This window comes from Microcebus murinus, chromosome 1, assembly GCF_040939455.1.
Source record: "Microcebus murinus isolate Inina chromosome 1, M.murinus_Inina_mat1.0, whole genome shotgun sequence".
In the NCBI taxonomy this organism is placed as follows: Eukaryota; Metazoa; Chordata; class Mammalia; order Primates; family Cheirogaleidae; genus Microcebus; species Microcebus murinus.
In genome coordinates this window covers 66,325,898-66,341,656 of record NC_134104.1, presented here as the reverse complement: position 1 = coordinate 66,341,656, position 15,759 = coordinate 66,325,898, and the positions used below count along the sequence as shown (strand labels likewise).

The window sequence follows — 15,759 nt, the reverse complement described above, 5'->3', positions numbered from 1 at the left end:
TTATTTTCTTAAATTACAAGTATAGTCGGGCAAAGTGGGGAGACTGCATTAACAAAACTCTTACTGTTTGGGAGACCTATTTATGGAATAGACTCTTCTGAGTGCTCAGCAAAACACAATAGAAATGTGTCTAAGTCTTGTGTAGATAAGTAAATGTCATGATCTTTATATTTAGTTCTATAGGAGAGAGACATAATTCAAAATGGGGAGAGTGGGAGGGCAAAACGGTATCATTCCACTTCAACACTCCATTTGTGTTAAAACTACTGCTTGGAGGTATCAAATTCTACACATTGAATTGTTCTTTAAAGAAATTTTGGTGCTTGGGAATTTCTTCATTCAATATCTATATAGATAAAGGTACTTGAGATACACATACATGCACACACACACAGTTCAATATTATTGATCTGAGATATGTAACGTATTCATCATAAAACCCTTGGTCTAGGTGCTAATTTCCTAGTGACTTAGTTAATTAGGTTAGCAAGGTAGTGTCAATCTCAATCCCTCTCTCTCAGTCTCGGTCTCCCAATATTCCTCCCTCCCTCTCCCTCTTCCATACTCTCTCTGGTGTATAGGCAGATAACACTGAGCTGCGAACTAGAAATGAGAGGAATGTGTTTCTCTGTTAGATAGTACTTAGTTGCAACTCTGGAAATATACAAACAATGGGATTGAAAAAAATCCTTTGATTTTTCCAGATTAAAAATTGACCATTTCAGAAAAGTATTACTGAAGAATAGAGTGTTAGGACAATTATATATCCATCCATTAAGAAGCTTCCAAGAAACTCTTTCATTAAGAAATTCAATTATTTAGCTGTTCTATAAGGTTCTGACAGGGATGGGAAACAATTATACCTAATGGTTTTCCCCATCTTGAGACTTTCACAAACAAAAGATTGAATTATGACTTGAATGGCATTAGCCATAAATCTTTAAGTTGTAATTTTATTTCTATTAAGAATTTGTTCATCCATCCATCCATCTACCCAACAAATGTTTACTGAAAGTTTACTATGTGCCAGGCACTTGGTTGTGCAGTGAAAGACATGTCCCTTATGGAATTTATAGTTTCTGCATTTTCTAAGTTGGCTTAATTGCCACTTTATCTCTTTATTAGAGATTTTAGAGGTGTGTTTTCTCCATTAATCAAAATTTGTATGACATAAATTGAAAGCACACAGTATAAGCACAGTAAAGCCTTAGCCTCCAGATCCTCTAGAAAATTAATATAAAGCTTGATTTTCTTAGATGTTCCCTTAAACTATAGATAATTTAAATTATTAATTTTTTTAGTCGATAGCCTTCTAATGCATCATGGAGTTCCTTGCTCTTAGTGCAGAACATATTAATGATTCAGAGCTATTATTAACATCAATTATGATGCTATACTGTAATACAGTGGCTGTGTTGGGCTCTATAGTGGGGTAGAGGATGGTTTGCATCAATACTGAATATTTTGGTCCACTAAGAATTTTTTGGTCCAATTGCCTATTTTTTAAAAAATTTTTTATATTTTTTGCAGTTTGCCTGTCTTCTTTCCTGCCAGGTCTTACTTTAGGCTGATCACTCAAGTTCATAAGATCTTGAGTCACTCAAGTTCTTGATTCCTAAATTGCTTGGAAACTACATAGTTAAGAGGTAAAGTGGTTGTTAGGGAGGAAAGTTGTTTCTATGAAAACACAAGAACATAATCTTTGTGACATCTCTTTTGGATGCTCAGAGGATAGTTTTTATTTCCTCCTTGTTTCTTCATAATGTCCTAAATAGGTAACATGCACTGAGTAGCTGAGTTCTCAATACTAACCTTATTCCTCCAGAATGCAGCATTTGAGATGGTTTAATTTGATTTATTTTATTTTTTTAAAGGATTTCTTAGAATTATATATATTGTTATATATAATTCTATATATATAGAATTCTATATATATATATTGTTATATATAATTCAATATAATTATATTATATTGTCATTCACAGGTAGATTTTCAGTTATTTAAAAAACCAACTGAGTGGATAAAGAAAATGTGATATATAAACCATGGAATGATATTCAGCCATAAAAAAGAATGAAATAATGTCTTTTGCAGCAACTTGGATAGAACTTGAGGCCATTATCCTAAATGAAGTAACCCAGAAACGAAAATCAAATACTGCATGTTCTCACTTAGTGGGAACTAATCTAGGGGTATGCATGGTCATGCAGAGTAGAATAACAGATGGTGAGGACTCCAAAGGTAGGAGGGTGGGAGGGGGGTGACGGATGAAAATTATCTATTGGGTACAATGTACACTATTCGGGTGATGGGTACACGAAAAGCCCAGACCTCACTGACACATAGTATATCCACATAACAAAATTGCACTGAAACTCCTAAATACATAGAAATAAATAATAAAATAAAAATAAAAAACTTACTAGAGCGGTATCATGAAACCAGAATAAGAGGCATGGTTAAGCTAAATATTTTGTCATGATTGGTCAACTTTGAAATGAATATTATTTCCCCTTATAAATTGATTTGGCAAAAGCAGGGCTCACAGGAAGTGCATGCTGTGATCTCTAGGCTTCCACATTTAGTTAATTTGATGAGAATATGGGGTAAGTGGGACTTGTTGACGAAATCCCAAAGACCATAAGCCAGGAAAGTAAAGTAGCAGAACTCAACGTTTGCCACTCTGGTGTCTTTGCAGAGATATCCTGGGGAAGATAGGATGACACTGAGCTGGACTCAGATGATGGAATTTGGGATCAATGGTCAGGAATGGTTTTACTGGGATCTTATGAAAGATAAACATGAGAACAGAATATTTTGATGTCTGGAAATTTCCAAACCAAAAGGGGAAAGTTAAAATTGTGATTAAAAAGAAGGCTGGTAACTTTTATTAAGTATTCCAGAAAGTCAGGAGTATTTTCCTACTAAAGCTTCCTGCTTTAATAATCTGACAAGGTTAATGTGTTATAATCTATATATTTTATGTTCTCTTTAAAGTGATGACATTTGATGACATACAGGGATTAAACATCAGGAGATGACAAGAGAGAATGACCCTCCACCCCTTATTTCAACTTTAGACCTTTTAGAGCTCAGCATCTTTTTACACCCAACTCTTGCCTCCCTCTTGGTCATTTTCAGCACAGAGCCATACCTGTTTCATTGTCTAGAGCTGGGATGTCCAATACGGCAACCACTTGCCATTTGTGGCTATCTAAATCTAAATCTTAATTTATTAAAATTAAATAAAATTAAAAATTCAGTTCCTCAGTAGCACTAGCCACATTTCAAGTGTTCAATAACCACACATAATCTAGTGGTTACTGTACAGGGCAGTTCAGGTGTAGAACATTTCCATCATGCTCCACTGGACAGTACTGTTGCAGAGTTCTGCCTTGCGGTAGATGCTACATCAGTCTACGCACATGGCCTCCTCGGGAACTCTTGGAGCTGGCTCTTCTACCTCTAGCATGCCTACTCGACTCAGCAAAAGCCTCAACACACCCAACTTAGTGCTTCTCTGCAGCAGGGCCCTGAGAGAGCTCTAGGACTTTATGCCAATATGTGAGTCCCTCTACTTATATTTTGGAAACAGAGTTATTCCCACTGGTTGGTTACATAACTGATCACACCAATTTTCTTGCTGACCCTCTGTTAATAACAGAATGCGTTGTTTTGTACACCGTGACAAAGATTTTTAAATCAAGTTGGAAGGTGGAAAAAATAAGTTGTGAGGTTTTAGGCCTTTATGGTTCTACTCATTTCAACAAGACAGAGTATCAGTTAATGTTCTCCCCTCTAGACAAAACAAGGTGGGGATGGAGGAAATGTTTGGGTTGAGAGAAAACTCCAGTGGAATCTGAAACCCAAAGAGCACAAGGTAGAATGGTTAGCCTCAGATGAATGTCAGGATTTCCCACAAGGTTTAATGAGGAGAAGCTACTTTTGTTTCCTCAAAGCCTGGTCATCATTCTGTTTGGGTAGCTGCTAGTTAGGTCCCTGAGGGGCACTGGGGAGGAACAATGCTGAATACTTGACTCACGCTCCACCAGGGATTTTGGACAATTGCAGAGAAAGAAGGGTGGGTAAGAAAAAGTCTGGTAGCAGCTGCCTTAGACAATTGACCAGGTAAGACTTTACCAGGTAAGATGTACCAATCCACTGTGATGCACTTTTTGGGAATCCCTGTTATTTGGTATTTGTGGCCCCAAGGATGCTCCTCTGAAACCCTCCACCAACCTACTTGTTATGGAAATCGTAGATCTCCTGGATGTTGCCAAAGATGATATGCTCTTTGTTGAGGATCCCAGGCGGGATCTCCTCCACACCACTGGTCATCTCCCACAGGTAGGTCTGCAAGACAGTGACAGTGTCACCACTGGCAAGTCCTGCCACATGAAATACAGACAAAATAAGCAGGCCCTCCAACTTGTGCGACAAAACTCAGACTGGGAATGCATGTAGAGTTTAAAAAGTGAGGGGTTAAATAATAAACAGAACAGAAAGAAATATAACCTAAATATTTCATTATCCTGAACATTAGCAAGAACATAAAGCCCCCAGTCTTCCTGTTATTCATTCAATGTGTGTGGATTTGAGTGCGTGTGAGTTGGGAGGGAGGGAAATGCAGATTTTCAGACCCAATTTAAGTTCACAGACTGTGTCATGGTTTTGATTTTGAATTTAAGAGCCTTATATACTTTTTCCCCCTAGGTCTAGCTTCAGTCTGAGAAAAGTTGAAACTTTCTTTTCTAAAGCACTTTAAATTCCCATATAATTACTGTTGATGCGGGGAGAAGGTTTCCTCTGGTTGGCTTTTTTATTCATTCCTCTCTGGGAGAAGACCACCAGCACTAAGCTCCTCTGGAGGACCTGTCGCTGACAAGGATGTTATTTCCCTAATGTGGCTGTGAACTGATTACTGCCAAGACTCACCTCCAAGCACTCATGCAAGTCCCTTACATAAGCCTTCTCTGTTTGGAGTAGTTCAGCCATAATGAACCTAGAAGGAAACAAATAGGCTTTTAGTTGGTTATAGAGATGATGCTTCCCTTCCATCAAACTTCACTTTCCTACCCCAGCATTTATGACATTATCAAATGGCCTATTTTTCTGCCTTACCGTGTTTTTTTCTTTCTTCAAAACTCCTTGAGCATCTTCCTGTGAGTCACACTACCCTAATTCTTTGCCCTGTATCCCCTTCAGCATGTCTGTGCTCAGCTAGTTCCTAGTTCCATATCCTCTATCCCTTTCTACCCCAGTTCTACCATTTTGTGATCCTGTGCTGACGTGCATGTGTTCTCAATTGCACGTGTTTGCATGCATGTGAGCACCAGTGTGCAGGACCACCCATGTTCTATCTCACCAGCTAGATAGCCTGAGTCTCCTATAGCTCCCAGAATGATGATTTCTGTTCAGCAGAGTTTGTATAGTTATACCAAACAGTTCTCAGTTCCATAAGTTAAATGAGGTTTCAAAGCTAGGAGAAGATGTCTAATAAACTACTAAGATCAGGCGTTAGCAACTTTTTCTGTAAAGAGCCAGATAGTAAATATTTGTGGGCCATTCAGTCTCTGTCACAACCATTCAACTATGCTGCTATAGTGTGAAAGGAGCCATAGACAATGTGTAAAAAATAAGTTCCAATGAAACTATGGCAACTGAAATTTGAATTTTATCTAATTTTCATGTTATGAAATATTATCCTTGTGATTTTTTCAATAATTTAAAAATATAAAAAATAATTTTTAATTTATAGACTGTATAAAATAGTTGGTAGGTCAAATTTGGCCTGCATTTGCTGACCTCTAACCTAGATTATCCCATTAACTATTATATTTAGACATTTTTTTTTTTTAAAGAGACAGGGACACAGGGTCTCTGTTGCCCAGGCTAGAGTGCAGTGGCATAATGATACCTCACTGCAGCCTGAAATTTTTGGGCTGAAGCCAGAAATCCTCCCACCTAAGCCTCCTGTATAGTTAGGACTACAGGCATGCACCACCATGCCCAGCTAATTAAAAAAGAAATTTTTGTTTTTGTAGAGACGAGGTCTCACAATGTTGCCCAGGCTGGTTTTGAACTTCTGGCCTTAAGTGATCCTTTCGCTTTGGCCTCCCAAAGTGCTGGGATTATAGGTATGAGCCACTGTGCCTGGTCTAGATACTATTTTTAATAGGACTTGTCTCATCACAAATGGATGTGCACAAAGCTGAATATGCAGCCATAAGCACAGTATAAATTAATGTCATAGGACTGCTCCTCAGTCCCCAATATAGAGAAGCTTGTACTATACATCTTTGAAGAGAAGGTCTTTCCTTCTTTGCCCCTAAATAACACAATGTACTTGGGCAGTTGTTAAACTTATGATGTGTGGCTTTGTTGTTGTGTAAATACTTCATTTTTTTCCTCCATAAATTGTTATTTAAAATGGTGCTTGTTAGCTGGCATATAATATCTAATTTAGAAAAACTGTATATTTATACAGTTTTTCCACAAAGTTTAATGAGGAAATATTTTTAATATCTTTCCTTTTCTGTATCAGTTTTTCATTTAGTCCATGATAAGGACCCTTATTTCCATGTGTTCTATCATATAAAAATTTGGAGAAATTTTGTCCCCAAAGTGTCTCCTATTGAAAATTTCACAAGAAATATTAAATGATAATCACCTTTTCCTGGAACTTTATCTTGGTAGGATTTTCCTTAAAGTAATATACATTATTCTGGCAGTAGCCTTTCTATTAAAATTAAAGTATTGGTTCAAAAAATTCCCTTTTGCAGAAGTTAATTAGCCACTATCTTTCATTCTTACTCTATTGATAGAGTAGTAAATGCATGAACTTTGGAGTCAGACAAACACGGACTGAATTACAACTCTGTCATTTGCCAGAGGTAGGACTTGCTTCTGTAAGCCTCAGACGCTTTACTTATAAAATAGCTGATCACACGGGATTGCTGCAAGGATGAAACAAGACCATGTAAACAAAGTGCCTAGAGCATGGTAGGTGCTCAGTAAACACTCAGTGATTAAGTGATCTGTAGGTTGCTATAAAACTAGAAAAGAAGGGAGATCAGAAGGACCATAAACTGATGGGGCTTTGAAAATTTGTCTTTAATTTTATTGCCTTAGGTTTTCTGGTATTATTTTTCTCCCATATGCTTCCTGCAGTTTTACCTTTCTTCATAATTTTTTGATTCTACCCCCTACCCCATTTTCTATTGTTTTCTGCCCATCCATTAAGCTCTTCTGGCTATGTAGTGTTCCAGATAGAGCCCAGGAGGAGGATTTGGCCAGTATAGTCTCCTCATTCCCCTCCCTGCCATGGGTTGAATTATGTGCCCTCTGAATTCATATGTGGAAGTCCTAACCTCCAGAACCTCAGATTTTCACTTTATTTGGAAATAGGGTCACTATAGCACTGGAGTGGGTGGGCCCCTAATCCAGTAAGATTGGTTTCCTCATGGAAGGGGGAAGTTTGATGCAGGCATGTACTCTGGAAGAATACTGTATGAACGTGCAAATAGCCATCTATTAACACAAGCTAAGGAGAGAAGCTTCCGTTCCCACAGCCCTCAGAAGGAATCTATCCCACTGATACCTTGATTTTAGACTCCTAGTCTCTAGAACTGTGAGACAACATATTTCTGTTGTTTAAACCACCCAGTTTGTCGTTCTTTGTTACAGCAGCCCTAACAAACTAATACACTCCTCATATGAAACAAGCTCTGACTTCACAGACCAGCTTTAGTTTCTTCAGCTCCAAGGCACCTGTGGTTCTACTTCATTTTGATAAAATAAACCACATAGAGCTTCTTAATCTTAGGACATGCTATTTTTTTTTTAGCATTACCCAAACAGAGTCTGTCAAAATATTCTTCATTAGGTCCTCCTGAAATCTCTGCACATGTGTGACTTTGTAACCACAACATAAAGGAAGCACAGTGTCAAGAAATGGGTTGTAAGAGTAGCACAGTCTATTGTTTCTGCTGTCCAGTGCCCGATAGTTCCCGACTAGTGTGAACTGTGGTTAGATGACTACCTACCAAAGAAGCAAAATGGATTTTGCCTACCTGCAGTCAGGAATTTCTGAGACTGGAGCTGAGATAATCGGAGAACAGAGCAGGAATGCAATGATACATTGGTCCTGGCCCTCTAAGTGGATTCTGCCCCCTATACATTCTTATTCTGAGAAAACAGAGTCTCATTCACGAAAATCTCAGGCAACTTCAGATTCTTCCAAAATGTCTGGGCCCCAGCATCCTCCACTCTCTTCTTGCCAAATTTCCACTGCCCCATCTCCTCACGGGCTATTGCTGACCTGGGAGTAACTTAGTGGCAGCTTTATGTCCCAACCTCTACAATTCACTCTCTGGACCAGTTCCTGGGTAAATTTTCCTTCCTTTTGAAATCCAGGCAAAAACCCTGAAACCTGAATACCTAGACTGAGGCAAGAGAGGGGCCTCCTGGCACTGGAACACCTCCCTTACTTTCTTTGGCCCAGGGGTACAGCCCTTCAGTTCAGGTAAGGAAACTGGTGTTACAATTATTAGTTGTTACGTGATTCTAGATAACATTCTGTCCTTCCCCCAAGGCTTCAATTTATATACTCAATTATATTCTATAAGCTTTTCTTGATCAACTATATTCATTGCTCTCCTAGTCTCTTGGTTCATAAAAGAGACTATAAAATACTCCTTGTCCTCATGGAGTTTTTAATCTAGTTAGAGAGATACGCTCAGGAATCAGCTGAGTAAGTGAAATAGTAATCAGTATAGAAAAGAAGTATAGGAGTTCAGAAAAGGAAGCACTAATGACAGTGTAGATTGTGAATAAAGGATTCAGAGCAGCATAAGATATGAGCTGGATTTTAAAGAATCAATAGGACTTAGAGATGGGCAAAATAAAACTGAACAGAAAAAGAACAAAAGGAAAGAACAGGGAACAGAAAAGAACAAACAAAAAGGAGAGAGTTCTAGGCCAAGAATACTGCATGAAAAATTGTATACAACTTAATCTTGGATGTGAAAGGAGTCAGTGAAAGTGATCTGTCTGAAGTGTGTCATTTGAACTGGAAAGTAATTTGAAATAAGATTGACTTAGGTGAGGCCAAATGACAGCACCTTGAGGAGTCTGATCATTATTCTAGGGGAATATAAAATCGTTTAAAATATGCAGCTGGTGAGAGACATAATGGAAATGAAGCACAGAGTGGTGAAGAGTCAGAGCTGGTTTAAATTCTGGCTTCATTATTCACTGTTTGTGTGGTTTGGGGAAAGTTGCTCAGCTTTTTGTTTTTTTATTTGAGACAGAGTCTCACTCTGTCACCCTGTGTAGAGTGCAGTGGTGTGATCATAGCTCACTGCAATTTCAAACACCTGTGCTCAAGCAATCCTCCTGCCTCAGTCTCCCCAGTAGTTGGGATTACAGGTGTGCACCACAATGCCTGGCTAATATTTCTACTTTTAGTAGAGATGGGGTCTCGCTCTTGCTCAGGCTGGTCTAGAGCTCCTGAGGTCAAGCGATCCTCACGCCTCGGCCTCCCAGAGTGCTGGGATTACAGGCATGAGCTACCACACCTAGTCATTGCTCAGCTTTTCTAAGTCTTATTTCCCATATGTAAAATGAGAATAATCGTAGCTACCTGGGAGAAGTGATGAGAAGATAAAAAGAGAAAATGTGTGTAAGGCACTTTATATAGTGTTTAGCACATAAAAAATGTAGGCAGTGGCAAGAGGAAGAGCACTGGTACTAGCAATGATAAAATGCTCCTTCAGAAAGTCCACCTGGCACCACCGTGTGGGTAAACGGGGAGGAACTGGGGGTGAGTTTCTACACGCGATCTGGCCTTATGCTGACAAGACTCCTGTCTGTGGGGATGGAAAAAGTGGCAGAGACATGAAAATCTCTGAAGATAGGACTGACATAAGGGACGAAGGGATAAGTGGAAGCTCACTTTGCAGCTTCAAGGCTTGGAAATCAGAAGCACAGCCCCACTGTTGATGGGAATTAGGAAGTCAGGAGGGAGAGCTAAATTTGGAGGAGGAGAAAAAATATTTGGTTTGGTTCATGTCGAGTTGTGAGATTGTGAAATGAAATCTGATTATCTAAAAGGAAGAGTTTTTTTTCTAGGAAGTTACTGGAGAACTTAGGTGAAGGACAGATTAGAGAGACTTAAAAGTCTTCAGAGGAAACCCATATTCTGAACGGAGGCATTGTGCCTGTCCATCCCACCGGCTGTAGGTCATGAGGACACAGTATGCCATCAGAAGGGACGGGTGGCAGTGAAGACCGGGCACAGGCACGAGGAGCCGGCTAGCCAGGGTGGCAGCGCCACAGCACATACTCTTTCTTCCGGGCTGACTTCCGCTTCTCCTCGTTGACTTCGTGGTTGGCATCCCGCAGCTTGACCTCGCGATCTGAAAGGCTTGCTGGGATGATGTCCAGCTCCAGGTCCTTGTTGTCCTACACATAGAGGGGTCACAGAGGTCACCTGGGAGATGCTTTGGGAAAGGGACTCACCAAGTTGGGGAAGGTGGTAAAGAAGAAAAGCAGAGCGAGATATAACAGAAACAGATGACAAGATCTGTGGGGACTCACCCACAGCACTCTTTTTTTACGGGATCATTTCTTTAAGATATAAAATGTTCAAGTCAAATGTTTAGGGCTAATATCCACAGCAAGAAAAAACAACGAACATAGTTGTGTCTATTTCCCCAAGGCCTTCGGTCCTGATTAAATCTAAACACTGATACATAAATGAGTCTAAGACGGATTCTTAGCCATTTAAAGTAGACGTGAAAAACATACAAAGACATTAAAAAACCCTCTAATCAAACAAAATATTTTTATTTAAACAAGAAATTTCCATTGGAAATAGAAAGCTAAATGACAGAACAATGAACTTTCTAATTGCTCATCCCTGCTTAATTCAACCACCATTTGGTATTTATATATGATAAAATCCCCTAGAAAACAACTCACAGAATAAAGCCTAGGGGAGACATTAACTGCTTCAACTTTAGGAGGTTTGACCACTTCACTCTCTAGGCTGCTCTGCTTCAGAGCATGAGCCTATTTAAAGATTTAAGAACTAGAAATCCTAGGATTAAATTGCCAGGCTGTATTTAGCTCTTAATTCAAAGGTCACTGACCCCTATTATAAAAAAGAGATTAAAAGTCAGTCTCCTCTTGCTGCATAGCAAATAGCGTCTCTTTTCAGTTGAAACGTCACATAGCCCCTGTACAAATTGCACCCCTAATTCTTGAAAGAGCACTACTATACATCCTGGGGACTCTAGTCATTTGCTGATTAACATAATTGGGTAGAAGATGGTACTGATGAAGCCAAGATAAAGGGTTTAGTCCTCAAAGTCAATGGTTAACTACACAGAGAAAAACTCTGTTCTGTAGCCACAGGCCTCACTCAAGGGCAGCCAAGTTTGCAATATTTAGAGCACTAATCACTTGGCTGGAGGTTAATCGATCAGCAAGGTGCCCTCCCTCACTAGGAAAACCACCTAAGGCAAGTGCTGAGTAGTCCCCAGCTTGGAAGGACTGCTCTGCAAACACGTTTTCCTGCTATGGCGAGTAGGCAGTGGTCCTGAGGGACATGAGAAGGGCAGACGTCCCAGTGGGCAGCACCTCATACCTACCTCTGTGTTGACTCCCAGGGCCTTCTCTAGGGAGTACCGGTACTTCCCCATCCTCAAGGAGAAGTCTCTGTAGTGCTTGTCTACTGTGGTCACCCATTTCCTTATCTCCGTGGCATGAATGTGGCCTTTTTCCACAAAGCTGTCAGCCAGCTGAATCAGAAGCTTCACCTTCTCCTTTGTTTGCTGCCCCAAAAGATGGTCTTACGTTACTGGATTACATTTGCTCTCATGCCCCTTCACCCCACTCCCCGTTCCCTCTTCACAGCAGCCCCAGACACCTCATAGCTGACTGCCTGGGCTTGCACCCACCCCAGCTCTGTCTACTAGCTGCAAGATCTTGAGCAAATTATTTAAATCCTCTGTGCCTCAGTTCCTTCATCTGCAAAATAGGGATCTTAATAGCACAATTGTCCCTCGGTATTACACCAATACTGGTGGCAGATTGGTTCTGCACCCCCCCCATAGATACCAAAAATATACAGATGCTCAAGTCCCTTATATAACATGGTGTAGCATTTGCATGTAACTTATGAACATCCTCCTGTATACTTTAAATCATCTCTGTATTACTTATACTGCCTAATACAATGTAAATAGTTGTTATACTGTATGATTTAGGGAATAATACAGGAATAAAAAAGTCTATACAGGTTCGGCAGGGACACATCATCCTTTTTTGTGTGTGTGTTTTTGATCTGCAGTTGGTTGAATCCATGGATGTAACAGCTACAGACACGGAGGGCAGACTGAAACTACAGCATAGAGTTGTTGTATTAAATGAGTTGATACTGTAGAATGCTCAGAGCAGTGCCTGGCACACAGTGAGAACTCAATAAGCCATAAATGTTAACCATTATTATTATTATTATCGACATAAGAATCCCTTACATTAATATAGTGCTTTACCATTTTACAGAGTATGTTAATGTATCTGAGACTCATCTGAGTCTAAGCATCCTTAGAAAGTAGGTGGAGGGAGGTGGTGCAGGTCTCTTTGAGCTACAGATGAAAAAACTGAGGCCTGGAGAGGCTTATGGTGGTCCAAGTTCAAACCACCAGTAAGTGACAGAGCCTGTCTGCCTCTGACCCTTAGTTCCTGGTTCTGTCCCCTCACTGTACCAGCCTGAAGTAGGCTCTGAATGTCATGTAAGTTGACACACGCCAGGATCTAAAGATATCTAACTAACAAATTCAAGAGTAAACTCTGTCCCTCTCACCACCGGGATCTTGTCTTCAATTTCCATTAGAGAGAGGGATAAAGGGGCTGATGAAGCCAGTGTCTATTACAGAGTCAGTAAGGTGGAACTCTGATGTGAACTGGGGTTAACTTCGTTTCTAGCAAGTTTGTTCAGTGCCTACGCTGTCCATAGCACTGTGCAGAGGGCTGTGTGGATGGCTTGGGGGGTAAACAAAAGAAAAAAAAGATGTTCATTTCACACACAGTAGTTAAATAACTCAGGGCATTATGTAATTGAATGTCAAAATGAGAAGAATGTATAGTAAACACTGCAGGAATTTTAAAACAGGAGAAAACGAAGGTGGACTGGCATGAGTAGGAAAGGTCTGGCAGGGAGGTGGCACTTAAGCTGGGTGAGACATGGGAATGAGAGATACTCAACGAGCAGTCAGCTGCTCATTCCTTTTCATAAGTTTGGATTTCCCAACTCTAAAACCTACCAGGGAAAGAAAAGAATCTTTAAATATTCTAAGAAAAAAAAAAAAGCTTTTATCAGGTGGTGGGCAGATGGGAGGGGGGAGGAGGGGAAAGATATATACTTACAAAATAGGTGCGATGTGCACCACCTGGGAGTTTGACACGCTTGATGTTTTTGGTAAAGCGGGGGGCAGGAAGAGGAATGGCAGGGGCAATATATGTAACCCTAATAATATTTGTACCCCCATAATATGATAAAATAAAAGGAAAAAATAAATGAATAAATACATAAATATTCTAAGAAGAAAAATTATCTTTTGGACTGGAGGAAAGTAGGTCCAAGGTTTGGCTTATGCTATAACCTAGATAACTAAGGGAAATGAAGCCAGAAAAGCCACTGGAACAAGTGCAGAAAAGACAGAAGAGATTTTTCTTTCTTCTATCATCCTCGCTGCCCCCTCCCAGGTCCCTCCACAGTGCCTCCTATGAGAGACTGACCCTCCCAAGAAGTGCCAGACAGGGAGGGCTTCTCAGAGGCAAGCAGAGGGCTATGCCTGTCCCATGGCCAGGGAGATCAGGGCTCCAGCTCCCCAGCAGCTCACCCAGCATGTCTGAGTCCCCCATCTCAGGCCAGCAGGCTGGTGCCCAGGCTGTGAGACAAGGGGCCAGAGGAGCTTGGGTGTGAAGGAAAGGAGGTGGGTGTGAGGACAGCAGACCATCGTCTCAGTCATGAAAAGGCAGATAGCAACCCTGGGAATTGGTTAAGAAAAGATATCTGGCATTCTAAGGACTTTCATCTTATTGCATGTATTTTTTTTTTTTGAAAACAATTTTCTTAAGTTTTATATTTACTTAAAACAATAATTTTGCTGCTATAATTAAAAAATCAATTTTTATAGGAAAGCCTTTTCTCTGCTCTTATATTCTCTGCTCTTATAAGGTGACTCTACCTACGAGACAGGGTTATACAGCCAGCTGGTGGCAGGGGCCATACCAGGGCAAGTCTATCAGAGGTGATTCAGAGTCAATAAAGCAAATGGTTTGTGACCAAGAGTATTCCAAGTATGCATGGGGCCTGGTGGAGCAGAGAGACAGTAATTGAGCAGTGTAGATAAGGCCCCTCCCCATGGGGCCCCACCTACCTTTGCAGTAGCCCTGCCCCCACCATGCTTCCTGCCCTTACACTGCAGGCACATTGAGTGACACATGCCCCATCTGCTGTGATGAGGGCTTTTGCTCATCCTAACTTTCAATGCACAGGGCTCTCTTTCATCTCCTTTCCTTCCCACAAGACAAGGGGGGATGCCCTTCCTAGTGTTCTCATAGTACCACATACATCCATCCGTTTTAGCATGTTTCCCATTGAGTTATTCATGTCTCCTTCATTAGACCACGAACTCCTAAAAGGTAAGTGTTATATCTTATTCATTGGGACATCAATGTTGAATGAATAAATGAATGAGTGAATGAATGAGCAAATCTGATGTTTGAAAGTAAGTGAAGCTAGACTAGTAAGAGTTGAGGGTTTATACTGGGAAGCATTAGATGACAAATTTGGCCCATGAAGCAGACAAGCCCACTGAGATACCAGTCATAGCCACAGCCCCTACTGGGAGCAGTCTGAAATAGTTTCTTATATATGAGTGACTCTGGTGGCACCATGTGACTTGCCAAATGCGTGGCCACAGCTTATGAAATCAGAAGTAAAAATATTAACATATCCCATGAGAGAAGCCCCTTAATATATAGCCAGTGACTTCTGAGGTATCTTGGCCTAAAACTTCTGTCTAAACAGGGACAGTGACAATATGCTGGGTCAACTGAGATTGTTTCTCTGGGGATTTGAACTGCAGAGACAGGGATATGGATGGCTGGTTGCAAAGAAGAGAAAACATAGAAAGCAGAGAGGAAGGTGAAAAGGAAGCTGAATCATAGTCATGCTGAAATACTACAGAGATCCTTGGTCCCCTGCTCTGAGATGACCAGATAATGTGGCTGTTTGAGCTGCCCCTGCTACTGGGTGACATCCAGTTTTCACCTGTAGAGGTGAGACTATGCCATATTTCTTGTTCTTCCCATAGAGCTGAGTCTCTGAGCTTTTTCTGGGCTCCTGGGAGATCCAGACACAGAGCTTCTTTTTATTTCCACACATAGATATAGAATATCTTTTCCACTTTTCAAGGTAAGGAAGTTTGAAACTCAAATCTTGCCACCAAAGGCAGTAACTTATATAGACTAATAAAATGGGGGCAAGATTGTAGCAGTTCTTTAACAATAGGTTCAGAAGTATGAACATGATCTTGTGAACAAAAGATAAACTTTGGGGACTATAATTCATCTGTGTCTGGAAACCTGGAACTGACAGCTCACTTATCTTGGGCTTCATGTGTCCCCTAATGTACGTTCTGCCCTTTACATCTGAAATCTATATTATCTGCTGGAAAAGACAG

General features: G+C 40.5%; 1 protein-coding gene across 27 annotated transcripts in view; it reads right to left on the bottom strand.

Moving 5' to 3' along the window:
* KALRN (kalirin RhoGEF kinase) overlaps window positions 1–15,759 on the bottom strand; it is a 653,674-nt gene that overhangs the window by 234,404 nt on the left and 403,511 nt on the right. For all 27 annotated transcript variants that reach the window (XM_020287048.2, XM_020287049.2, XM_020287013.2 and 24 more), the window contains exons 22-25: window positions 11,656–11,838; window positions 10,347–10,465; window positions 4,937–5,003; window positions 4,245–4,354 (exon numbers count right to left, since the gene is read on the bottom strand). In XM_020287048.2, the coding sequence (XP_020142637.1) occupies window positions 4,245–4,354; window positions 4,937–5,003; window positions 10,347–10,465; window positions 11,656–11,838 (479 nt within the window). The remainder of the gene's footprint in view (window positions 1–4,244; window positions 4,355–4,936; window positions 5,004–10,346; window positions 10,466–11,655; window positions 11,839–15,759) is intronic.